This window comes from Brachionichthys hirsutus, chromosome 19 (assembly GCF_040956055.1).
Source record: "Brachionichthys hirsutus isolate HB-005 chromosome 19, CSIRO-AGI_Bhir_v1, whole genome shotgun sequence".
In the NCBI taxonomy this organism is placed as follows: Eukaryota; Metazoa; Chordata; class Actinopteri; order Lophiiformes; family Brachionichthyidae; genus Brachionichthys; species Brachionichthys hirsutus.
The window spans coordinates 1,712,861-1,736,363 of NC_090915.1; the positions used below are offsets into that span (position 1 = coordinate 1,712,861).

The 23,503-nt window shown below is 51.6% G+C and overlaps 6 protein-coding genes and 2 non-coding genes across 9 annotated transcripts; 3 read left to right on the forward strand and 5 right to left on the reverse strand.

The window, feature by feature from the left end:
* Positions 1 to 1,261: 1,261 nt before the first annotated feature.
* Positions 1,262 to 2,972, forward strand: st6galnac4 (ST6 (alpha-N-acetyl-neuraminyl-2,3-beta-galactosyl-1,3)-N-acetylgalactosaminide alpha-2,6-sialyltransferase 4). The gene is made up of 5 exons (XM_068752939.1): positions 1,262 to 1,291; positions 1,366 to 1,521; positions 1,740 to 2,149; positions 2,330 to 2,437; positions 2,500 to 2,972. The coding sequence occupies exons 1-5, from the start codon at positions 1,280 to 1,282 to the stop codon at positions 2,684 to 2,686; spliced, it is 873 nt and encodes a 290-aa protein (XP_068609040.1). The 5' UTR covers positions 1,262 to 1,279; the 3' UTR covers positions 2,687 to 2,972.
* Positions 2,973 to 3,190: 218 nt separating this feature from the next.
* st6galnac6 (ST6 (alpha-N-acetyl-neuraminyl-2,3-beta-galactosyl-1,3)-N-acetylgalactosaminide alpha-2,6-sialyltransferase 6) lies at positions 3,191 to 5,365 on the forward strand. The gene is made up of 6 exons (XM_068753050.1): positions 3,191 to 3,268; positions 3,491 to 3,569; positions 3,731 to 3,925; positions 4,044 to 4,456; positions 4,533 to 4,640; positions 4,709 to 5,365. The coding sequence occupies exons 2-6, from the start codon at positions 3,546 to 3,548 to the stop codon at positions 4,899 to 4,901; spliced, it is 933 nt and encodes a 310-aa protein (XP_068609151.1). The 5' UTR covers positions 3,191 to 3,268; positions 3,491 to 3,545; the 3' UTR covers positions 4,902 to 5,365.
* Positions 5,186 to 16,241, reverse strand: LOC137908704 (uncharacterized). Its single transcript, XM_068753125.1, has 24 exons — positions 16,065 to 16,241; positions 15,491 to 15,641; positions 15,206 to 15,355; positions 15,015 to 15,101; positions 14,788 to 14,913; positions 14,570 to 14,690; positions 14,423 to 14,499; positions 14,251 to 14,340; positions 13,995 to 14,181; positions 13,828 to 13,904; positions 13,546 to 13,632; positions 13,393 to 13,460; positions 8,257 to 8,398; positions 8,141 to 8,180; positions 7,607 to 7,736; positions 7,373 to 7,534; positions 7,203 to 7,292; positions 7,082 to 7,131; positions 6,682 to 6,812; positions 6,355 to 6,427; positions 6,168 to 6,266; positions 5,960 to 6,062; positions 5,419 to 5,566; positions 5,186 to 5,321 (listed from the first exon to the last, which is right to left on the reverse strand). The coding sequence occupies exons 1-24, from the start codon at positions 16,115 to 16,117 to the stop codon at positions 5,232 to 5,234; spliced, it is 2,532 nt and encodes an 843-aa protein (XP_068609226.1). The 5' UTR covers positions 16,118 to 16,241; the 3' UTR covers positions 5,186 to 5,231.
* On the reverse strand, positions 8,750 to 12,713 carry LOC137908632 (kynurenine--oxoglutarate transaminase 1-like). Its single transcript, XM_068753049.1, has 12 exons — positions 12,667 to 12,713; positions 12,235 to 12,382; positions 12,016 to 12,165; positions 11,085 to 11,171; positions 10,881 to 11,003; positions 10,689 to 10,809; positions 10,532 to 10,608; positions 10,366 to 10,455; positions 9,507 to 9,693; positions 9,332 to 9,408; positions 9,038 to 9,124; positions 8,750 to 8,932 (listed from the first exon to the last, which is right to left on the reverse strand). Exons 1-12 carry the CDS (start codon positions 12,711 to 12,713, stop codon positions 8,879 to 8,881), a joined length of 1,248 nt encoding a protein of 415 aa, XP_068609150.1. The 3' UTR covers positions 8,750 to 8,878.
* A 184-nt stretch (positions 16,242 to 16,425) lies between the features above and the next one.
* Positions 16,426 to 16,497, reverse strand: trnae-cuc (transfer RNA glutamic acid (anticodon CUC)). Its single transcript has one exon. It is a non-coding gene; the product is annotated as a tRNA-Glu (tRNA).
* Positions 16,498 to 16,658: 161 nt separating this feature from the next.
* Positions 16,659 to 16,730, reverse strand: trnae-cuc (transfer RNA glutamic acid (anticodon CUC)). The gene has a single exon. It is a non-coding gene; the product is annotated as a tRNA-Glu (tRNA).
* Positions 16,731 to 16,823: 93 nt separating this feature from the next.
* On the forward strand, positions 16,824 to 19,759 carry LOC137908508 (caspase-3-like). 2 transcript variants are annotated; one of them, XM_068752919.1, is made up of 5 exons: positions 16,824 to 16,899; positions 17,213 to 17,496; positions 17,588 to 17,776; positions 17,842 to 18,388; positions 18,469 to 19,759. In XM_068752919.1, the coding sequence occupies exons 2-5, from the start codon at positions 17,220 to 17,222 to the stop codon at positions 18,614 to 18,616; spliced, it is 1,161 nt and encodes a 386-aa protein (XP_068609020.1). In that variant the 5' UTR covers positions 16,824 to 16,899; positions 17,213 to 17,219; the 3' UTR covers positions 18,617 to 19,759. The 2 variants fall into 2 exon arrangements, with proteins under 2 accessions (XP_068609020.1, XP_068609019.1); XM_068752918.1 differs by lacking the exon at positions 16,824 to 16,899 and adding an exon at positions 16,964 to 17,107.
* Positions 19,760 to 20,673: 914 nt separating this feature from the next.
* ptges (prostaglandin E synthase) lies at positions 20,674 to 22,159 on the reverse strand. Its single transcript, XM_068753056.1, has 3 exons — positions 22,000 to 22,159; positions 21,834 to 21,916; positions 20,674 to 20,954 (listed from the first exon to the last, which is right to left on the reverse strand). The coding sequence occupies exons 1-3, from the start codon at positions 22,114 to 22,116 to the stop codon at positions 20,705 to 20,707; spliced, it is 450 nt and encodes a 149-aa protein (XP_068609157.1). The 5' UTR covers positions 22,117 to 22,159; the 3' UTR covers positions 20,674 to 20,704.
* Positions 22,160 to 23,503: the final 1,344 nt, after the last annotated feature.

A 23,503-nucleotide genomic window follows, 5' to 3' on the forward strand; every position in this document is an offset into this window, starting at 1 on the left:
CTGACAGTTCAGCACCAGAGCAACATCCTTTCAGTCTGGAAACCAGCTCGACGGACCGGCCGAAGCTAATGGACGCGATAAACCGCAGTGGCAGGTTGTCTCTGTTGAGACAGACAGCCGGGACAAGTGATGGACAGCGGACAGGCTGAGAGGTGAGACAGCCGCGGCCGTCGGGCCTGTCCACAATCAAACGATCCAACACGGAACGTAAAACGCACCGGAACAGTTTTATTTAGCTAGCATGCTAATATGGACGTTAGCTTGCACATTGAGTTAGCTTAGCTCTGACACATTTGTCACGTCACATCCCGGTATCGTCCAGTCAACCGGACATTGACTGCAGGGCTTTAGCGGCGCCGCGTTCAGCTCAACTAATAACGTACCGGTAATCCTCCCCGTTAAGTACGTACCACGAGCAACCACGACGGGAAGGGCATTCCAGTCACCGGAAAGCCGCACACTAGCTTTATCACCGGGGCGGGGCTTTGGGCACGATGGGACGCTGGCGCAGCCATCAGCCAATGGAATAAGGAGTACAGACGGGATAGTTTCTTTCTTGACGAATCCAATAAAAGATGGGCGGGACAATCATTTTACTGTCCAATCAGGTCGTACCTCACAGTGTCGCGACCCCGCGGCACAAAAATTAAAGTTTTCTGCAGTCCGCATGTTGATAAAAAGTACATGCAATGAAGTTTAAGAGAGATCATTTGTGTTTTTATGATATTTTAAACTAAAAAATATATATTCTAGCATTTCACATTAGAAGCATCTTGGAGGCTGGTTCTGGTTCCGCCGTGATTAACTGGGTTTTCTTCAATATCCTGATAATATACCGATCATTTAAGTGTTTGCCTGCAACTTTTGGGAGGTTAATAAATCAATTTCACCCGACGAGGGTAAATGCGAAGGCAAACGATTATCTCCATAGCTACACTTAACTTTTATTGTGAAATAAACCTAACAGGAAGTATTTTTCATACACGGGAACAAGGTCCGAGTTATTAAAAACGCTTTCATGTATCGGCTACCAGTGCGAACAGTCTGGATTCAACATTACAGCAGATTACAAATAATAATAATAATAATAGAATTATTATTATGGTGTTAAATCGGACGCGATTCTGGACGGAGAGAGGCTTGTGACCGAGTAAACACGAACCCAGCAGACCCCTCCGCGGTCGAACCGGGTCTCTCTCGTCGGCTGCGCCTCAGGTAGAATGGACCACGATGCGTCCGGCCTGGCTCTCCGGAGCAGGACGTTCTTCAAGTCCTCGACATGAAATCTCTGGTAAGATCGACTCTTGATTTGATGTCATGCGAATGACGTCAGAAACACGTCAGAAGGTGTCATTCTCTTCCCAGGTGTGCCGCTGGCTCTGCTTGCTCAGCCTGAGCCTCCCCCTGTTGATTTGGTTCGGCCACAGAGGATGGTCCGTGAGACCGGGGGGGCCGTGGCCGGCTGCTGGAAGCACCGGACGCCGGGGCTACGTGAGGATCACCCGCAGCAGGGGGGCCCAGGTGCGAAGGGTTCGGGTCAACGCCATTACAAACATTCATTCCAAACACAGCAGGCGGAGGTCCGGGTGGAAGTCCAGGTGTCTTCTCCGTCCAGGAGACGGACCGACACTGGAGGGGAGACCTTTGTTCCATGTTCCGTCCCGGCTCACATCTACGGTCCCCGATTACATCAGCTGTCGAACCTGGAACGATTCCTCATCCTGTCGTTCTCCTCTCAGGTCCTGGACATGAACTGCAGCCGGTGCGCCCTGGTCTCCAGCTCGGGGCAGATGCTCGGGGCGGGGGTCGGAGAGGAGGTGGACCAGGCCAAGTGCGTCATCCGCATGAACAATGCACCCACCGGGGGGTTCGAGGAGGACGTCGGGAGCCGCACCACCATCCGGGTCACGTCCCACACCAGCGTCCCCATGCTGGTGGCAAACGAGCGCTACTATTTCCAGCAATCCGCCAACACCACCTACGTGTTCTGGGGTCCCGAAAGGAACATGAGGCGGGACGGGAAAGGACGCGTCTTCAACACTCTGCTAGAAATAGCAAGGAAGTATCCGCACGTCAGAATGTACACCGTGAGCAGAGAGAAGATTCAGCACTGCGACGACGTGTTCGAGAACGAAACGGGCAAAAACAGGTCGATCAGAACCAAAGCGTTACGAATACCACGATAAATCGAGCCCTGCATCCAAAGCCAGTATTCAAATATTCTTAAAGTATCAAAAGTAACGGTTCTACACGCAGCAATGAAAAGTCATTAGCCCAGATTTGGACTTTTATTTTGTAATCGGCGTGTAACGGCCTTCATCCCACGCAGGATGAAGACGGGGGCGTTTCTCAGCACCGGCTTCTTCACCATGATCCTGGCCATCGATCTGTGCGACAGCATCCGTGTTTATGGAATGATCGATGATCAATACTGCAGGTGAGACGCGACCCGCGCGATCGCGTGTCACCTGAGCTGACGTTCACCTGCCTCCCCGACAGTCGAGCCAATCGCAGCGCCGTTCCGTATCATTACTACGAGAGGAACCGGATCGACGAGTGCCGGATGTACCGGGTCCATGAGCGCAAGCGGCGGGGGGGCCATCGCTTCATCACAGAGAAGGCCATCTACGCTAAATGGGCGAGGCAGCACAAGATGGAGTTCAGACACCCGACCTGGAAGCTCTGAAGACAGCGTTCCCCGAGCGTGGGATTCATCAAAGAAGATATTCTTCTGCTTCCAGTCATCGTGTATAGAACAGCTCCATGTGCTGCTGATACCACTTACCTGTGTAAAGTACTACCTTGAGTATTACGGACACTTCATAGCGTCAAAGTATTTCACTGCTCATTTCAGACGGGAATCGTTTGAATTAAATGTATTAAAAGCTGAACTGGAGCCGTTCTGCTTACGTTTGGACCTTTACAGGTAAAAACTTGAATGTCTTTGCTGATTAAATTAATAAATGTTGCGATCATCTGATTGTGTCTCGATTTAGTGAATAAAATGTCCTTCATATAGATTCCATTCTTTCTAATCAATCAATGAGCTTCAGAGCCTCCTCCTTTAGCCATCAAATGGCCCCAAACATGAATAACGTGACGCTGTTTGATGACGTATGTTATTAATATCCGCCTCACGCACGCCACCCAGAGAGCAGTCCCCCCCCAGTTACTGTGATGCGGGAGGGGATGGAGCGAAGTGGCGGTGACGTCATATGGTGGCGCAGGGAGCTGGGTAACGGGGAGAGACCGTAAAGATCATGACACGGTAAACGCTTTAGCTTCACTCGAGCTGACGTTTTACATAAAGACGTGATAATAACGGATGTGAAGGAAGGAAGAAAAGGATGTTTAAATATGTGTGGTGACTATGAGCTAAAGCTAAAGCTAGCAAGGCTACGGTGCTACTGCACTGTAAACACCCAGACGGAAGTTATTTTCCTACCGAACGAAAAGATGTGACATAAAAATAGGATTTACTTCCTCTCAGGTATGACGTCAGACGCTGCCATCCAGCCTATCGGTCCGCAGCCTGATCAGAAAGCATGGGGATCAAAAGCGGCGTCAAGGTGAGCCGGGGCATGGCGCTCTGACGTCATTGTCCGTCATCACGTGTTGCTGTGTTGCTAACCTGTTAAACAGACGCAAGGCCCCTCGCACTTTGCGCCGACCGGAGGAAGTGACGTCATCGGCTTGCTCGTTGAGTCCACTCCCACTGTTTACACCGCAGGGACATCGCAGCCACCGGGCGGCGATCCTGGCCGCCGTCGCCATCCTCACGACGCTCGTCATCCTCTACGGCTCCAACAACATCCCCGATGAAAGCGGCGCTCCGTTCCGTGTGGCCGCGCACGCCGAGGTCAAGTCCACGGACCTGAAGAAGTGGGCCGGCGGCGACGGCTACGTGCCGGTTCACGGGAACAAGGTGCCATGTTTGAGCTGGGTCCTGAATGAACGGCTGAATGCACGAAAGCGGTGCTGATGGCGTGTCCGAGCCCACGCCGGACCTTACTCGTCAGTGATTGGTCGGGTTCTCCTTTCAGAACATGACCCTGCGTTGTCACAGCTGCGCGCTGGTGACGAGCTCCAGCCACGTTCTGGGCACCGGCGCGGGGGAGGAGATCGACGGCACGGAGTGCGTGATCCGTATGAACGACGCCCCCACGCTGGGGTTCGAGGCCGACGTGGGCAACCAGACCTCGCTGAGGGTCGTGGCCCACTCCAGCGTGTTTAGGGTGGCCCGGAAGGTCAACGAGCTGCTGCACCGGGCGGGCGGCGGTCCCGTGGTCGTCTTCTGGGGGCCGCCCAACAAGATCGGGAAGGAAGGCAGAGGCACCGTGTACCGGCTGATCCAGAAGGTCAGCACGACCTTCAGCAACTTGTCGTGCTTCAGCGTCGCCCCCAGCAAGATGCGCAGGTTCGACGTTCTGTTCCAGAGGGAGACGGGGCGGGACAGGTGCGTCTCTAGCGCCCCCCGTGTGTCAGTCGCTGCCGAGGCGACGAACCAACGCTTCTGTTTCTCACCCCGCCAGACAAAAATCTCACTCGTGGTTGAGCACAGGCTGGTTCACGATGGTCATCGCCATCGAGATATGTGATCACGTCAAGGTGTACGGGATGGTCCCGCCCAACCGCTGCGGGTGAGTAGAGGGGGCAGCCCGGCCGTTTAGCCACGGCGGCTCGCTAACGCCATCGCTTCTGTTCCTAGAAGGAAGTCCGGCGCCGGGAAGATGCCCTATCACTACTACGAGCCCCGGGGGCCGGACGAGTGTCTGACCTACATCCAGAACGAAGGCGGGAGGCGGGGCAACCACCATCGCTTCATTACGGAGAAGCATGTGTTCGCACGCTGGGCCAAGCAGTACAACATCACCTTCCTCCACCCCAGGTGGCCTGAATGAAAGCCCGGAGCCGGAGTTCGTCCCCGGAGCGGCGGATACTTTCACCTCCGTCGGCTTTAACGGGATCGGACCGCCCGTAAACCGACGAGCTCCTGGATCCATAAGTGGATCATTTGACAGTATAGAAGCTGAACTGAGGGCGACTTCGGATGCTGCGGCGCCGCGGTGTTGCTTGATATCAGTTTAACTTTGTGCAGTTTCTCACAAAAACACGTCAGTTCAAAGCAGTATTTGTATTTAAATATATACACGATCCTTTCAGGACACAAACAGGTTTTCCTGTTTCTGATGTTTATGGAACGTCTGCCGCTACGTCTTTGCGTTCGTGCATCAGGAACTCTTCACCGATCCGTTGGACACGACCGCGAACGCAGCTGTGATCTTCTGTCTCAGAGTCGCCATGGAAACCAAAATGGCCTCCTGTTCCAGCAAAATGGCAATAAAAGAAATGGACAAGCAATAAACGTAAAGCGTTTGTAGGAGGAGCAGAAATGCGTCTCATCACATGGTCTCACACCTCTGTGCGAATGGTTCTGCTGCCCTGACCGGGACAGGTGTTGAGGTAAAGGTCAAACAACAGGCTCGGGTCGGCCACGTCCAGGTTTGGATCCGCGTCCACGCCGGCCTCCAATCCCTGAACTCCTCCAAAAACCACCAGAAGATGCCTGGAAAACGTTTCAATAAGACGTGATCGGCTAAGAGTCCGACGCGAAACATGTAGCAAGTCCTGCGCCGTGGTTTTGTACATTAGCATGCTAACGTTAGCTGCTTAGCAAAGTAAAGTACGACAGGAAGGACATTACTTCAGCAAATTGAATATGATAGAGGGATGGAAAACAGTCATACATCATGAGGGCTTCGTGTGTTTGTACCAATTTTCATGGCTAGTTTACTAAAAACGACACGTTAACCTGACGGAGGCGAAAGAGGAGGAGTCAGAGGCGTTGAGATTAATCCCAAAAAATGTCTGCTCAAAATATGATCGGATTTCATCTGGTAATCGTTCACATATTTCAGTCAGGATCAGCATCCCGCCACCTGATTGGGCGTGAACCTACCTGAACGGCGGCAGCGCCACCGGGTCCACGTCGCCGCCTCTCTCCGATGTACCGACAGTCACGTCGTATCCTTCCTCGTACGGACTCTCAGAGAAAACCGCGCCTGCAGTGAAAAACACGACGGGGGGTGAAGCGGCGCTGAAGGGACGGACGCGGGTTCGAACGCACCCTGGATGAAGAACGAGGGTCCGGCTCGGCGCCGACGTACTGAGGCAGGATGCCAGGCGAACACTGTAACCCCAGTAGAGGCCTCCTCGGGTCCGGGGCGTCTGGGGAGGCACCACCACGCCTCTGTAAACTTTCTTCTCTTGACACCATTGAAAAACACAAATAACGGACGAAAGATCATTTTCAATTCAGAAAACATGAAAAACGGAGGAGGGAGCAGATTTTACCTCGATTCTCCGACTCGTTGAGCCAAACAGTGACTCGGAGGCCGGAGCGCAGCTGCTTATCGATCCGGACCTCCTGTGGGAGCAGAGGGGGGAGAGGGGGGGTCCGGTTCCATCATCCACATCTAAACATTCTGCTTATTGGCTCATTCCAAAGCACGAAAGCTTGACGATGCTAAACTGATCAAAGCTGCACAAAACAAGAGTTTCTAGATAAGACTTCTCATTTAAAAGCTCATTTCTCACCATTTCATGACATTTAATAAGCAGTTAAGCTGAATAAATAAAATCAATCACCTATATACGAAAGCGCCTTTGAAACATTCTTACTTTTCTCATTCCGCAGTTGACTAATGAACCCTGTCCTTGTTTGGCCGGCCTGTCCAGGACTATTCCCTCCCGGTATTCCGATTCATCGTCCATCCTCATGTGATGAGGGCTGTCTAAAGGGTTCAGCAAACCTGGCAGAAAAATAGATTACATTTATTAAACAATTAACATCAAACCCTTTGTTCATTTATCAGTCATAAGTCAGTCAAATCTGAAAATCTTTTTCCAGACAAACTTGCCTCAAATTCAAAGATCCGACACGTGAAGTTTGTGTTCGAGGCACAGGGAAATGTTTTATCATGAAGAGAAACAGACTTTAAAAACGCTCAAGGAAATTGAATTGAATTAGACTGTGGGACGCATGAGATCAAGATGGAACGCGTGGAAAGGAGGGTTTTACCTGCGTACTGTAAATCTTGATGCTTTGGGAAAAAACACTTCCGTAGATACCTGGTGGCAAAGCAAAGCTGTAAACACGATCTGATCGATCACAATCAGATTAAAGTACCGTTGCTACTCACTGCGGACACTCCAGGAACTGGAGTATTCTGGCGAGCTGAATACTCGCGTGTCCTTTCTTCCCAACACCTTTAAATTCTCCTTCCACGCTCCTGCGAGGGAATTTCTTCTCACGGTTAATTTCATGACCTTTTGGAATAACCAATGAACTGTTCTTCTTAAGAAAACATACGTGACGTCGTCGCCTTGTTCATCAAACACAATAATCTCATCCACGCAGAAGACGCCGCAGGCGCGGGCGATCTGTCCGGCCAGGTACGTCCGGAGTTCAGCGGACTGAGCGTTATCCAGGACGGATCCCGGCAGCGCCACGCTCACCGTGTACGCACGGCCTGCGACACGCAAACAGACCGTGTTCACTGGCGCCCGCGCAGGCTAACGGCGGCGCGTGACGTCACGCTAGCGGCTAGCCTCACCTTCTGCGTTTGGCCTCTGCTCCAGTTCCCGTCTGGCTCGCTCTGCAGCCTCTTGATCTTTCTGCTTGTCCAACTGCTTGATCAGCTTGGCCTCTTTCCTTTGCTTACGAAGCTCCTTTACTGTCGTTGAAGGAAAACAATGACGTAAAACGTAGCGGTGACGTCAGAACGGTCCAAACCCTTTTTAAACGGTATGTTTTCTCTCTTTCATGCAGATTAAGATCTCAGCGAGGCGACAGGCTCAAATAAAGGATTCGATTATGTTTGATTTATTATCTTATTATTCAGCTGCAACTTATCATGAAATCTACGTATTCGGTGACGAACAACACTTTTAACAGGATAATTACTCTTAATTACGCGTGGGTTCGTTTTATTAACAAACAGAAAACAAAATAAAAGTTTGACATTAACATATGTTAAATAGTTTTCACTCCGTTCTTGGAGTAAAATAAATCATCGCAGGTCGCCTGATGGTGCGTAAATGGCTAGCTAACCGTTAGCTTCGTGTAGCGTTTACTCACTCTCTGCTTTCCTCTTCGTCCAGTTCACCTTCTCTTCCGGCTGTCAGAAACAGAAAACACACAGAATGGAGGCTATTCACAGAAGTGCGACATAATTAAATGTAAAGCATCGGTACCTGAGAAGACACGAGTCTGGGTTTCTTCACGGGAGAAGACATGACTATAGACATAAACGTGTGAACTCTATTTACTTCCGGGTTGTTCCTCTTCTTCGGGGTTTTACCGCAGCGGACATCCTTAGAGGTGCAATTCCACCCCCTGTCGGACAGATCCAGGTGTACACGGTCTCAAATATTCCTCAGCTCTGTTCCCGTCGGTTCTTCTTTCTTTTTCACCTTGCTGGATATCATGTCTTATTTTTGTTGCATAATTTCTGCACATTAGGGCGCTGTTGCCACACAGCTAAAATGTTCTGGGTCCGAATCCTTTCTGTGCGGAGATTGTATGTTCTCTCCGTGTCTGCGTGGGTTTCCTCCGGGTTCTCCGGTTTCCTCCAAAATTCCACGATTCATGCTTAAGCCCTGCCCTCACCACCAGGGTTCATTAGGGTTCTTCACGCCTACTAATGGCTTTGAACAAATGATGCAAACACGAGTCATCAAAGTCTTTATTGAGCCTTCTGGATGGTTGGAAGAACAATGAATCTTTAGGTTTCTTCTTCTTTGTAGAGGCAGTGAGTTGCCGGCTGAAGGTGCGACTCCATCAGGACAGACAGCGCATTTCTGCGTGTGGTCGATTTCACGGGTTAAATCTCTTCAGTATGTCCTGGGCTGCTTCCAGAGTGGAATCCTCCTTTTATTCAAAGACAATGAAAGGGAACGTTAAAGAGGAACGCACTGAAACATGAGAATGCTTCAAGTCAATGAAATAAAAGATAAGAATCTGTATTTTGTGTACTTTGATGAAACAGAGCCGAATGTATTTGTCGAAATCCTTCTTGTGGTCACGGCTGTAAAACAAAGAGACCGGGATCGCCGACAAACCCTGCAGGAGAGAAAGTCAAACCGTTTGTGGTCGGCCATCCAGCCAATGTCCTTCAGTCTTAAAACCTACTTAACCCTCGCATTGCTAATATCTGTTGGTAAGCTTCTTGCCAACCTTCTTAAACGTGTTTCCGACATGGTCTGTAATAAATAGATTCTCTTTTCCTTCCAACTTACCTGAAGTCGACATTAAAATTGAAATCTTTACCTTCTCTTTAATTAGCCATTTCACAAATCTGAGATCATAGGGATCATTCTCAGTGCCGGAGTCACCGAGTTCCACGTCTGTAAAAAAAAGAAAAGAAAATAACTCTTATTCTATGTCACGTCCACCGATTTACACCACGCTAGGCTCACTGATAAAACTAACGTCCAACACTCACTGAAGCAGGAGATGTCTACGATTATGAAATAGCCTCCCTGCGGCAGGATGGGCTTCAGACCCAGCTGCTCCAGGGTGGAGGCCAGCTTGTCCCTCTTGTTCTTCAGAAGCGCAGGCAGCTGGAGGAAGTAGCTCTCCGGCGTTCCGAACACTTCGTACTCTCTCTCGAACCCCTGAGCGACAGCCTCCTGTCAACGGCGAGGATGCATCAGGTGGGATTTTATTAGGGCCACTAAATAAATAGCTATGACTCGGTTTCACCTTTATTCTAGATTTATAGTTGTACTGCGCTTCTAGGCCACACGGGGCGCTGTTTCATAGCTCAGCATGAACACAAAGGCAGCCAATGCCCTGTTTAGAACTCATTCTAATGATGGCCACCATTGTTTATTGATCACCAATAGGAGGTTAAGAACACCTCACCAATCAGAACACAATGATAAACCGTTTGGAGCTAATTAGCTAGCTTTCTAAACGAGAAAGTGACTGTTATTATTGATTATCAATGACATCACCTGTAGCTATCAGACAGAGAGACAGGTGTCGGGTTTCAGCGACTTCCAGCAGTGACAAAGAGCAGCAAATGACTAAAATCATAACCTGTAGGTCGCATCCATAAAACAAGACCATCAGAATCCTGAGAAGCAGCCAATCGCCACGGTTCACGATTATTTGTGTGAATAAACATTAAAAAAAAGTGTTTTTTCACCAAGAACCCTGGATTAAAAAATTTGTTTTTTCACCGAGAACCCTTGATTAAAAAGTTTGTTTTTTTACAGTCAAGATGAACCTGAAGGTTCAGACGCAGACGGATGATTTTCTGGAGCAACAATGGCCACACGGCTTCGGAGCGCATTTACCTGAGCAGCAGTTGCACATTCGGAAATAGAAATCTGTTGCACGGCTTTTAAGAGTTTGGTGATGTTCCCGGGGCTGATGGCCCAGCCGACCTGACAGGGGGAGCAACAGGAGGGCGTCGTTACAGGCGGTGGTCGCTGGAGGAATGCCGGCCGACCGGCGCCTCACCTTCCAGCCCGTCGCGCTGAAGCTCTTTCCGGCGCTGCCGATGGTGACGGTTCGTTCCCACATCCCGGGGAGGGTGGCTGTCGACGGCGATATAATGAACACGTTAAAAACGCTGCTTCGTCTGCGCCGATTCGGCCGCTCTCTGGCCGCGTCTCACCGATCCGAACATGTTGGACGCCATCGTACGTCAGCCACTCATACACCTCGTCACTGATGCAGATCGCCTCGTATTTGATGCACAGGTCAGCGATCATTTGGAGTTCCTCCCGAGTGTAAACCTGTCAAACAGAGGAGATGCAACCCAGAGCCGAAGCCTGGAACAACCGGCAGCTTGTCCCGCTGGTCTTACTTTGCCGAGCGGGTTGTTGGGATTGTTGATGACGATCGCTTTTGTGCGTGAAGTGAATTTGCTTTCCAGCTCTTCGGGGTCAAGGACCCAGTCTCCGGACCGGTTGGCACAACCCCCAGCTTTCTTTAACACACCAAAGGAATCCAGAGAGTTATGAACTGAAATAAAGACAGGCGCTACACAACGCGGGCGTTTCCCACTCACCGGCCTCAGAGGCACGTTCACCGACTTCCCCCCACAAAGATGCGCCATCGATTGATAGCAGTCAAAGAACGGCTCAACAATTATGACCTGGGGAGACAAAGGAGCCTTCAGAACTGCTTCGACACGCAGAGACCAAGAACCCTGGATTAAAAGACAAGAACTTGGCATTTGGACTTCAACAAATGTGTTTTGGTGAGTAGATACCGGTGTAATAACTCGTTAGCAGTTATTACACGTGTATAATATAAGGTTTAGTGGTTAATTGCCACTAAAATACGTTTATAAAATAAAAACCTGGACATTGGCTCTTAGGCATTTAAGGCACGACTCCTGGCGATCAACTCATCACCCCCCCCCCACACACACACACACACACACTGAAATTCCTCTCATCATGTTGAGTGATGGTGCGAATGCTAGGCTCAGTAGCATGGCCAGAGTGAGACGCTAGGTGAAGTCCCACTGGTGGCCGGGGTGAGTGAGTCCGGGAGAGTCCACGGGCGATCAATGGAGTCAACAGACACGAGAGCACACATGACCTGGAATCTGACCTGGAATCTGACCTGGAATCTGCATTACACGTAACTCCACCCACCAAGTCAGCAACGTAAAGAGCAAATGAAGAACACATTTCACACCCAGAACTACATCCACGTACTATCATGAGGGAAGAGTGGGAAACCGTTCCTGATCATCTCTGGGCGTAAATTGTGTTTGCAGAACAAGATCATTAAAGGAACAATGACACAACAATCACTTGATATCCGCAGTCAAGATAACAGAATGTTCAAAGTCGAGTAAACGCTGAGAGTATCTGGTACGACGCGTTGGTAGTAACCCGCGTGACTTTATTCTTATTTCCCTTCCCAGCTAGAACCTGGGACAGGAAGTGCCGCAGCAGGACAGCGGCGCTGCTTCCTCGTCTTCGTACCTCGTCTCCTTCGTCAACCAGAGCTTGGAACGCACAGAAGAGCGCGTGGTACGCCCCGACCGTCACCACGACGTCCTCCAGAGGGTCGATCTCTCGTCCCGTCATCCTGCTGAAGAACTTGGCGAGACTCTTTACAAGCGAGCGCTGGCCCTGAGGAGAGAAGGCCCACGGTGATCCAGGGAGGGGGCGCTGAAAGACGCACCGGGCGTGTCCACTTACTGTACTCCGGGTGTACTGGTGCATCATGGCCCCCCCATTCAAAGCTTTGCAGAATGCCTCTTTGACAAAATCAGGGGGGGCAAAATCAGGAAAGCCCAGGCCGAGGTTCACCGCGCTGTACTCTGCTGCTAGGAGCGCTAATTGGAACCTGTCGGCACCAATGGCATGTTCATTAACCCTTTCAGCGTCAGACAACGGCCCTTACTCCGGGAGAAATGAAAGATTCAAAATCTGATCAGATCAATAATGTTGATTAAAAATGGTTACCAGTGCAAATTAAATAAAAAAAACGGGTTCAAATATTCAACAGGTTTCTCGCGCAGTGCAGGGAACGAGCCCGCGCGTGCCAGTATCACGCAGCGGCGGACGAGCCCACGCGTGTCGGTATCACGCAGCGGCGGACAGACCCACGCGTGTCGGTATCACACTCACCACACGTCATCGTCCTCTGCCAGATACGCACGAACTCGTCTCGACATGCTTCAGCGTTGTCTCCGCGACGCGATCAGCTGCTACAGACTGACAGTCAAAGTTTATTGACGTGGCATTTGTGTTTCTGAGTTAAAAGTTGAAAAATCACAAGCAGTATCTCCATGACGTCACGGGTTTCATGCTTTTTTTTGCGACGTTTTGACCCGCCCTACTTCTCTCTGATTGGCTAGATCAGTTTGAGAATCAGACATTGAGCGAAGACAGCGCTGAAGCCCATCCCTGAAAAAAGGAGTTTGTAAAAAAAGCATTAAAAAAAATCCCCCACGACAGATTTAGCACAAAGATCGATCGATCAGCGTTGAATTCACCGATATGAACCATCATGAAACACGTCTTCTGAACGCGGTCAGGACATTTTCTAAACATTAAAACCCATTTATGGAGTCAAAAATCTGTAATAAATAAATACACGTGTGCACCGTGTGGATGGTTTCAACGAGCTGCTTGGTGGAGGCTCGTGCTCTTCTTGTTTATTGATTTCATCTACATTTTCCAAACCTACAAAGACACTAAAGCCATCGGGAGGGGACAGGATAAAGGAGGGGGGCTTTTTTGTGTGGGCGGTGCTTCACGATGCTTTCATGGATGGAATCACACACGGACGCTGATTACGGCTCACTGTTGACCTCGCCGGAGCAACGCGGTGCGGTCCAATCTTCCCGTCACGGCCGACTGGACTGTCCCCGACTCCACCGCTTCACGATGTCTCCCATTGCGTCCAGGGTGGAGTCCTCCTGTGGACGAGGACGGGAGACGCGAGTCGGGTGGACAACAAAGCGCCACGGCAGGAACAAGATCCGCGCCGAGGTCGGAACTCACCTTGATGAAACAGAATCGGATATATTTTTCAAAGTCCTTGCTGTGCTCCGGGCTGTAGAACGCCGAGACCGGGATGGCGGCCAAACCCTGAACGGGGAAGCACACGGCGTCCAAACCTTTATGTGCTTGTTTAAGTCTGATTGGCGATATCTGCTGATACCGATAAACATTCAACATTTTAATACTCCTCATCATCGCACACCAGCTGCCCGGGAATTTAAAACAATCACGTCTCAGTCTCACAAACCTGAACTCCAAATGAGATCGACACCCAACGTTTACCTTCTCTCTAATCAGCCATTTAACGAATCTGAAGTCCATCGGCTCGTCTCCAGAGCTCTGATCTTCGGAGTCCGCCTCTGAAACCCGAGGCAAACGCAGATCAGACGCGACAAACAAGGGAATAAAGAAGAGATGCTTGAACGAAGCGTCTGCTGCTCCGGACTCACTGACGGAGGAGAAGTCTGCGATCATGAAGTAGCCCCCCTCCGGCATGACGGGCTGCAAGCCCACGCTCTCCAGACACGAGGCCAGCTTCTGCCTCTTGGGCCGCAGCATCGCCGGCAGCTGCTGGAAGTAGCTCTCTGGGGTCCCGAACACTCGGTGTTCCCTCTCAAAGCCTCGGGCGACCGCCTCCTGCCGCAGGGAGGGGCGGAGTTAAAGGCGTTTTAAACCCGGCTCAGATTGAGCGAGGACTCGGCTCACCTGTGCCAGCGTGGCGCAGTGGTACACCACGTTCTGATGGATGGTCTTCATGTGCTTCATGATACGCTGGGGGCCGATGGCCCAGCCGACCTGGACAGAAGACACGAGTCGTCACAGCGGAGCGTCTTTGGGGGGGGGGGGCACCTGAACGCCCGGTCGACCGCCGCCTCACCTTCCAGCCCGTCGCGCTGAAGCTCTTTCCGGCGCTGCCGATGGTGACGGTTCGTTCCCACATCCCGGGGAGGCTGGCTGTCGACGCAGCGGCGCCGTTAGTCTACTGATGGCGCCGCCCGGCCGCCGTGCATTCGGCGCACCTCACCTATTTTCACGTGCTTGGCGCCGTCGTAAGTCAGCCACTCGTACACCTCGTCGCTGACGCAGATCACGTCGTGTTTGATGCACAGATCGGCGATCAGCTGGAGCTCCTCCCCCCTGTAGACCTGTGGAGGACATTGATCTGTGGCGTCTGAAACATCCGACACGCTCCAGCCGTGAAGCAGCACCCGGGTCGCCCCCCCCCCCCCCCCCGGGTCTTACCTTGCCCAGGGGGTTGTTGGGAGTGTTGATCATGATGGCTTTGGTGCGTGGACTGAACTTGCTGCTCAGCTCCTCTGCAGACAGAACCCAGTCTCCACTGGACAGGACGCCGCCGGCCCCCGCTTTCTTCAGCGCCGCACAAAGAATAAAGGCGGGTAAAAACCTCAGAGTCCGTGAACGCAAAGACGGAAGAGAAACGGCCGCAGCCCAACGTGAGAAGCGCTCACCGGCCTCAGAGGAACGTACACCGGCGCCCCCCCGGCCATCTTCACCATGGGCTGGTAGCAGTCAAAGTAGGGCTCGATAATGATGACCTGGAAGACACAGACCCCGCCCCCGCCCCCGAAATCTGTTCACCAGCGGAGAGACGGCGAGTTCAAGCTCGCTGTGACGTTTCACACCCGGTCTGGACTTGTACCTCGTCCCCGTCGTTCAGCAGCGCTTGCAACGCAGTGAAGAGCGCGTGATAAGCGCCGACTGTGACCAGGACGTCCTCGAAAGGATCGATCTCATGTCCCAGAATGCCACTGAAGAATTTCGCCAGACTCCGTACAAGGCGGGGGTGACCCTGGGGAGACAAAGGTCGCAGCAGACGTCACACTCCCCCCCCCCCCCAGCCTCTCATAGCTGGTTAAAAATAAATCCTCGTCGCACAAGCCACCAACAGGAACGCTTATCATTCAGAGACAAAACGTCCACTTACAAAACCCCTGGTGTACTGGTGCACCATCGGCCCCCCCTCCTTCAAAGCGTCACTGAAAGCATCCAGGAGGAACTGGGGGGGGGCGAAGTCTGGGAATCCCTGTCCCAGGTTGACCGGCTTGTACTCGGCAGCCAGTTGAACAAATTCATTCCTGTTGGTGCAAAACAGGCGAGAGATCCAGAGCTACATTGACTGGATACATGTCGCTGTGACACGCGAACGCAACACACGGTTTCCGTCTCATTGACTGGATACATGTCGCTGTGACACGCGAACGCAACACACGGTTTCCGCCTCATTGACTGGATACATGTCGCTGTGACACGCGAACGCAACACGCGGTTTCCGCCTCATTGTAGGTATTTGGTGTCACTGGTACTTGATGTTATTATAGGATTACTGCGTTTACTGTGCAAACGTTGTAAATGTTATGTGTGTTTTTTTATTGGACCATTGTGTCTGCAATAAAGATTTGATTGATTGAATAGATACATGTCGCTGTGACACGTGAACGCAACACGCGGTTTCCGTCTCATTGACCACTAGACACATACCGCCCTGACCTGTCACTCACCACACGTTTTTATCGATGCCGTCCGTTCTGGTTGCCTGAATCTGGCCGGCCATGGTTTCCTAAAGCCGTTATGGCGGCTTCTTTTACGGGTTTATGGCGTCCGGGAAGTACCGACGTCTTCTTCAGGATCTCGGCTCACAGCAAACCGTTCGTTTCCAGCACCAGGACTTTGTTATCCTCGAGTCTTCCTCGTGATCTCACTTCTACTTCCTGTTTGGGCGGAGCTAGTCCTCACTTAACGTACTCGTTAAAGATGTGAGACTCAATACGTCTATTTTTATGTGATGTTTTATAAGCATTAAACGATTTCCTACGGTGGATTTCCGCTGGGTTTACAAAATGCATAAGTCGAGGAAAAGTCTTCCCCGACCGGGAATCGAACCCGGGCCGCGGCGGTGAGAGCGCCGAATCCTAACCACTAGACCACCGGGGACTGTGGCTGCCCGGCTTGTATTAACTTAGATTAGCTTCGTCGAGTCTGTTGTGCGAGGGAGGAAAGGTTGAGTTGTTGTTGTTGTTGTTACGTTTAAACTCCTTTTGTCACTTGTTGATCTTGCAAGTTTTTCTATTTGTCACTTTGATACAAAATAATGATTCCCTGACCGGGAATCGAACCCGAGCCGCGGCGGTGAGAGCGCCGAATCCTAACCACTAGACCACCAGGGATATGCAACGGGGCGGAACTCGAACAGCTAGCATGCCGTAAAGTGGAGTGTCGTAAAGTGTCTTGTGTCGCTACATCTAGTAACAGTATTATGGGATGTCTGTGGCTACTACATCAACAATAACGTCAGGTAAAGAAGGATTCGACCCTTTTAACCGGATTCACCGAAGGGTGAGACCGTTTCCACCGTTTTTAATGCGACCGGAAGACCTCCTGACAGAATGTTAATGTTGTTTTCTGATTTGCCATTAATCTGAGTAGTTTAGATGTAGTATAAATAGATGTCGTCATCAGCGGAAGTTTGGAGTGTGTGAGATCTAATACCATCCAGCGGGACGCAAAAGCAAATCTGATTGTGGTTAATGGAGTCATAGAAAAGGTTAGCGCTATGCTATGCTAACATGAAGAGTGCTATGATCACTCCTATTCGGCTAGCAGGTGTATTTACTAACGTGCTTCTTTCTGCCCCCCCCCCCCCCCCCAGGTTCGACATGGGGGCTAAGCAAGTGATGAGAAGGAATAAAGTCGCCATCATGAACGGCTTGTTAGACTGCGACCCCATCGCTTTCCTGGAGAAGTGTCGCGATCACGGTCTCGTCACCTCTCGGGGATTCTGCAACCTCAGACGTCTCTGTGGGGGGGACGCGAGGGGCGCCGTCATTGAGCTCATGGATTGCATCATGAATGAAGGGGACGGGGCCTGCGACGCCTTCCTGAAACTTCTACCAGCTGAAGACTTTAAGGACCTTCATCCCCACAGGTGTACAGGTACGTCAACGGGTAGAATCTATCGCGTACGAGCTCAACATAACCGTACTTTCATGTTTGGAGGTGGGACTAAAGCTTCTTATTTCTTCAGATGCGCCTTTAGAAGATGGGAGGAGACGAAAGCAGGTGAGGAGGAACCCACTAGAAGCCGTTCCCTGCAGATCAGAACCCAAGGATGACGTGTACCGCTTGAGCCGCCGCCCCATCGGCCTCCTGCTCATCCTAAACAACGAGAATTTTCTCGCTCGACCTCAAAGGAGCGGAACCGAGCGAGACGTCCGTACGTCGGCCCGATTCGCACGCCGTTTCCCACCGAGGGGCTTCTTAAGCTTCTCTCTTGTGCAGAGCGTTTGGCAGAGACCTACGGCGGGCTGGGGTTCAGGGTGCTGATGTGTAAGGACCAAACCAGGGACCAGATGACCCGGCTGTTGAGGCGCTTCGCCTCTCTTGCTGACCCCTCCCAGCTGCGGGAGCTCGGCGTCGCCGAGTGGTCCGGTACCGGATTCGCCGACCTTCAGGGCGCCCCCGAACACGGCGACGCCTTCTTCTGCGCTGTCCTGAGTCACGGAGAGCAGAGCGGCGTCTACGGGGTGGACGGGCAGCTCCTCTCTGTTAATGCGATGCTCGGGATCTTTAAGGCGACCCCCCAGTCCCCCCTCGTTGGGAAGCCTAAATGTTTCCTGATCCAGGCCTGCAGGGGAACGCCGCTGCAGGGCGGCGTGCCATCGGGTGACCTGCAGACCGACGGCTTCGAGCCGCTGTCCGTCCCCCTGGAGGCTGATTTTCTTGTGGCCTTCGCCACCGTTGAAGGCTACGCGTCGGTTCGACACGTTCGAGAGGGCAGCTGGTTCATCCAGTCGCTGTGCAAGCAGCTGCAGGAGGCGTGTCTCAGGTAAGCACCCCCCCCATGGATCTAGCGGTAGCATCTTTACCACATGCTAGCAGAGCAGTAACCGTTCGCTCGGGTTTCAGGGGCGAGGACATGCTCGCCGCCCTCGTGCACGTGAACGATGAAGTCAGCCAGAAGGAGGTGGGCCTTCAGCCGGGTCGAGGGAAGCAGATGCCCGAGGTCCGGTTCACCCTGAGGAAGAGGCTTGTGTTGGCACCAGCAACCCCCTGAAGCTCCATCAACATCTGGAATGGCCGTGCACGTTGGCCGTGCACGTCCCTACTTTATCTGTGTTTTTATTTTTGTTGTAGTTTAATGTGTTTGATTTTCTTTTGGGGAAGGAACGAAGACGTTTCTGCTGTTCGCTGTGCCTTTAATTACCTGGCCTGTCGGCTCACCTGCCCATCAGGTGTAAACATGTCCAGGTAATCCAGATTCGTGTGTGTACGCGCATCATCTGGTTTCAGAACGCCGCACTAAACCAGTTTAAAGAGGCGTTACCGCTGATGTTTAGCGGTTACGCCTCGTCGGAAGTAGCGCTTGCTGGACTTTCACAATAAGAGCATCACGCCAGTTCGATTACGGGAAGTGACGTGTGAAAACGATGACGTATCGAATGTGAAATAGATCTTTATTTTGTCAATGCATGCACACACACACACACACACACAAGGCTCGTACCCTCTATGTGATGCTGCATAAGAGATTAAAGAAGAGAAGATCACGTCCGTCTCTCTGTCTCTTATTCCCACGTACGCTGAACTGGCTAACCGGGCTCTGAACCAACAACCTGCAGACAGAACCCTACGTTTAATTTATACGTTAAACACACCGAGGGAGGGAGCAGAGGGCTGGGACCGCAGTGTGGCCCCCGTCCAATGTCCAGTCTCAGAGGAGCAGTCCGGGATTCGAGGTTGTTCCTGTAGGGGGCAGCAGCGCTCCATGCCCTGAGTCTTTCCCCTCCTTTTCTGGGACGTGTGGAAACACAGCCCCCGTTTAGACCAGAACCCCCGGCTGGAGGCCTCAAGGAGGGTAAAGTGAGCCCCGTGCGCACTGGCACTGGTGAAGCTATCCGGATTGGGGGGGGTCAGGCAGAAAGCACAAGGAGGGGAAAGTTTCCCATCCTCTGAGGACATCGTAGGACGTGTTGAGTAACCTCTGTGTGAGTCAAGCCTTCCAGCTCGTTGGACGGGCGAGTTCCCCGTCTGGAAAGTAACTGAACATCTGGCGTCCTTTCATCCCGAAGGCGTGGCCATGTGGACGCAGACGTGTCGGGATTAGCGCTACCCAGAGGCGTTTTCAATCCTCCCACATTCCCAGGATTCCAGGAGCTCAGCTGGTTTCATCATCAGTGGATGTTGCATTCAGGGAAGTTCAGTGTGTTTACCTCCACCGAGGAGGTTCTGGGTCCGTCAGCAGGACGACTGGAAAACTGCTGCATGGATCTGGATGAAATCAAATTCTGTAGGTGGGTCTTCAGATTTCATCCAGATCCACTCTGGAACCTTTTGGAGATGACCCAGATCACCATGTGGACGGTGTAGATCCAGTTGGGAGGGGCGTGAGCTGCTTGGAGGAGGTCTGTGCAGCCGAGCCAAAGGTCAAACCAGCTCTCAGGATTCAACACTCCGGGATCGCGTCCGGCGTGAAATCCTGGTTTCACCTTCGGCCGTCCAGGATACGACAGAGAACTCGTCCAAAGCTCTTATATAAGAGACGAAGGAATGCTGGAGCTCGGCCTGGGACGTCTCGCTCTGTCACGCAAAGGGGGGGGGCAAACAATCTGCCCCAGGAGAAGACCTCACTAAAATAACCGAATGAATCAACGCGCTGACGGAAACTCGGATGTTTATTATCGACAAAACCGAAGCAGGGATTCAATAAATTAGAATTACAAAACTTCTGTGCGGGAAAATTCATAGTCCATGAAGCTGCGTTCCGGAAAGTCCTCCGTGGAGAAGTATGAACCCCCCCCCCCCCCGACCCCCCCAGGATTCATTACGGCTTTGTTGAGGCGTCAAACACACACCGAGGAGATGCAGGACGTGCGTGAACCCTGACCTGAAGTGAACATTCGACCTTCCCAGAGGACGGAAGGGAACCCGGTCCAAATCACAAAGTCAAAAACCTTCATTGTCCTTTTAAATACAGTACAAAGACATCAACTTCAAAGAAAAGGGTCGAACACTGACCAGAGCAGCTGCGCTGTCATCACATACCTCGTATTGCACTGTCAATGACGCTCTTCTTCTTTATGCGCCCCCCTCCCAGGAGCCCCCCCCCCCCCCCCACAAAGACCACAGTTCGTCCCGGGATGCGTTAGGCGTAAGGTGAGACGACCATCAGGATTTGCACGGCCATAGACACACAAGGTATTTGTGCCAGGATGTAGGCCACGGAGCGGCTCGGCGCGCGCCACGCCAGCAGGTAGGCGGCGCTGTGCAGCAGCCGGGCCAGCAGGAAGGCCAGGAAGTGAAGGCGGGCGGCGGCCAGCGAGGGCCCGCTCAGGGAGTAAACGGCCCCCAGGAAGAGGAAGGGCAAGATGTTCTCCATGTCGTTGAGATGGGCTCTGCTGGGACAAAGAAAGGGCTTCAGTCACAGGCCCGGTTCCTCTGGGGCGATGATGAAGCTCAGAGTCTTCCTCACTGCTCATCCACATTCAGATCATTACAAAACTACCGTTTGTTTTTGTTTTTAAAGGTGACTCATCGAGTTCACGGGTCTGAGTAAAATGGGATTATCCCGCATGCATCAGCAGGAAGGGTTCCGATCCCGACCCGGGTGCAAATTCTCACTCAGTGACCAAAGTCACTCCTAAAAAGTAAAAAGTGAAGGAGATCAAACGCCCCGCGCGACCATTACACGATTACATCATCAGCTCTGACATCATCCATGACAAGATTCACTTCTGGGTTAATCTGATGAATACTTTACCCATTAATTCTAAAAAGGGTTAAAAAAACAACAACATTTCACTGATTCTTGAATCCATAAATGGGTTTAATGTTAAAATGTAATATTTGTTCCTGACCTCACTCTGGATCAGAACCAGAAGACGTGTTTCATGATGGTTCTTATCGGACCCCTTTATGACTCTGATTTTTAACGAGTGAATTTAATGCAGATTTTACAAGATAGGATTTATTTTTTTAAAGTATCCATTATAAGTAAATGGGAAAATCCAGATGTTTCTCTATCCAGACGGGAATCCGGATCTCTCTCAGAATTGAATGGATCTAAAGTAGACCGGGACCATCTTCAGATTTCTTTTGATCAACAGACAGACGCACGGCGCCAGAAACGGAACCTCCTCGGCGGAGCCGGTGATTCTATATTTATTGGACGTTCTTTGGTTCCTTCAGCTGCGGGATCTAAAACTCTGGAAGCTGTTCTGATGTTTGAAACCGACTGGGCCAGACTTTATCCTGCCTTGGCGCTGCGCTCTTACCTGCGGCACCGCTCCACGTCCGGATCCTCTCTCAGGAACCGCAACCCTCCGTGCCGCAGCGCGTCCTCCGGGTTGGCAAAAGCCTTTCGTGGAAGAACAAAAAGTTTCCCCATCAGCGAAGGAAACGAGCCCGACCCGCTTCCCCGGCTCCGGGTCCGACGCTCACCTTTTTGCGCAGCCTCGCCTGTCCCACGATCACCGCGACCAGGTACATCTTCAGCACCAGCAGCACGCCGTAGAAGATAAAACAGGACAACACTTCATTCCGGATCATGGCTTCCATGGATGTAGGAACCGGAGAGGAACCGGAGAGGAACTCTGGCACCGACGCGTAAAAGTGAGAGTCAGCCGGGGGGGGGGGGGGGTCGGCTTTATACCGCCGGCGGCGCCGCCCACTCCCATGACAGGTTCGAATAAACCGACGATCTCACCGACGCCCCGAAACGACAGAAATGTTCCACTTCAAAAAAAATCTCAAATTAAATCTTACAACGAATCTAATTTAAAATCATTCCGCATCAGAGTAGAATTATAATATAACAATTAATTAAATATTAGGGCTCGTCCTTCTGAGTCAGAGCATAAATCACTTCATAAAGTTATATTCCAGAGGCGCGCTCAGGAAGGGGGCGGGGCGGGGCGGGGCGCCACCCACTAAAAATCGCAGCGTAAATGCACGTTGTGATGAAACCCGTCTCCATTGGGTCAGAATTCATGACGTAATCACATTAAAAGCACGTGACTGCATCATGACTCACGCTGACACTAATTGGCAGTTGATATTTAATCGACTGAATAATGCGACCGTTTCCAGGATGACGTCATCTCCTTCCGGAATCAGGAATTATCAACCTTCCCGATGTGGGAATTCCTCAAAGCCAGATGTGGCTGCCGGGTTCTGGTGTGAGAAGAACCTGGTTTAGAGCTCAGGTCTGACTCAGCGGCTCTCTCCTCTCCTTCTGCTTTCCCTGCCGGCAAAATATGACTTCAGATTTTAGTTGCAAAAGAATGAAACTTTCCAAAGTCGTTGAGTCAAGCTGTGACCGGCTGCCCTCGTGACGTCACGGCGGCCTGTCGTCATGGGGACGCAGCGGCGGAAAGCGTTGTCATCACTGTTTTATCGTCCGATTTGGAGAAGTTCAATAATTGATCCTGATTTCGATCGACGGAATGTTTGGAGCGTCGCTTCTGTCTCTGAGTCTGGAGGACAAACCGTCAGCGTTTATTACAGGCCTATAAAAGGTTTATAACCGGAGACGGGAGAGCGCAGCTCCCGATCAAGTCCTCTCCCGTCTTCTGCAACCGAAAAACCGCAACAGTCTCACAACAGCAGGCCCGGGGGGGGGGTGCTCCACCCGGGAAGCTCAAATCAGAGCCGGAACCGGTTTGGGAAGAGGTCGCTGCCAGGAGGTACGCGTAAATATTTACTGCAGCCGCTTGAGAGAGACAGAGTGATGGGGGGGGGGGGGGGGGAGTCAGATGAAGTCCAGGCCCAGAGTACCGGTACCTTGTACCGATCAAAGCGTCTGTCTCCAAGTGGGTTGAGGGAAGTTCTATTTTAAATATGCTGAGTCATGCAAAGAGTGGTAATAAATACGTTTACTTTTATAGGCCTTTTACCTTACAGCTCAATCTGGAGTCCCTCAGGGTTGTTTCATTATCTAAAGGTT

Excerpts from the sequence above, each read along its gene's own strand:
- ptges (XM_068753056.1), bottom strand. The coding sequence starts at position 22,116 with ATGGAAGCCATGATCCGGAATGAAGTGTTGTCCTGTTTTATCTTCTAC. Across the intron at positions 21,917-21,999 it reads AGGCGAGGCTGCGCAAAAAG|GCTTTTGCCAACCCGGAGGA; the intron begins GTGAGCGTCGGA and ends CTTCCACGAAAG. Across the intron at positions 20,955-21,833 it reads GACGTGGAGCGGTGCCGCAG|AGCCCATCTCAACGACATGG; the intron begins GTAAGAGCGCAG and ends TTGTCCCAGCAG.
- LOC137908704 (XM_068753125.1), bottom strand. The coding sequence starts at position 16,117 with ATGGCCGGCCAGATTCAGGCAACCAGAACGGACGGCATCGATAAAAAC. Across the intron at positions 15,356-15,490 it reads ACCAGTACACCAGGGGTTTT|GGTCACCCCCGCCTTGTACG; the intron begins GTAAGTGGACGT and ends TTGTCTCCCCAG. Across the intron at positions 7,132-7,202 it reads CAGTTCCTGGAGTGTCCGCA|GTATCTACGGAAGTGTTTTT; the intron begins GTGAGTAGCAAC and ends CTTTGCCACCAG.
- st6galnac6 (XM_068753050.1), top strand. The coding sequence starts at position 3,546 with ATGGGGATCAAAAGCGGCGTCAAG. Across the intron at positions 3,570-3,730 it reads GGATCAAAAGCGGCGTCAAG|GGACATCGCAGCCACCGGGC; the intron begins GTGAGCCGGGGC and ends TTTACACCGCAG. Across the intron at positions 4,641-4,708 it reads GTCCCGCCCAACCGCTGCGG|AAGGAAGTCCGGCGCCGGGA; the intron begins GTGAGTAGAGGG and ends TTCTGTTCCTAG.
- st6galnac4 (XM_068752939.1), top strand. Across the intron at positions 1,522-1,739 it reads CCCGCAGCAGGGGGGCCCAG|GTCCTGGACATGAACTGCAG; the intron begins GTGCGAAGGGTT and ends TTCTCCTCTCAG. Across the intron at positions 2,150-2,329 it reads AACGAAACGGGCAAAAACAG|GATGAAGACGGGGGCGTTTC; the intron begins GTCGATCAGAAC and ends CATCCCACGCAG.
- LOC137908508 (XM_068752919.1), top strand. The coding sequence starts at position 17,220 with ATGGGGGCTAAGCAAGTGATGAGAAGGAATAAAGTCGCCATCATGAAC. Across the intron at positions 17,497-17,587 it reads TCATCCCCACAGGTGTACAG|ATGCGCCTTTAGAAGATGGG; the intron begins GTACGTCAACGG and ends TTATTTCTTCAG. Across the intron at positions 17,777-17,841 it reads CGGAACCGAGCGAGACGTCC|AGCGTTTGGCAGAGACCTAC; the intron begins GTACGTCGGCCC and ends TCTCTTGTGCAG.
- LOC137908632 (XM_068753049.1), bottom strand. The coding sequence starts at position 12,713 with ATGTCGAGACGAGTTCGTGCGTATCTGGCAGAGGACGATGACGTGTG. Across the intron at positions 12,383-12,666 it reads GCAGAGGACGATGACGTGTG|GTTCCAATTAGCGCTCCTAG; the intron begins GTGAGTGTGATA and ends TGGTGCCGACAG. Across the intron at positions 10,456-10,531 it reads TCAGCGCGACGGGCTGGAAG|GTCGGCTGGGCCATCAGCCC; the intron begins GTGAGGCGCCGG and ends TCCCCCTGTCAG.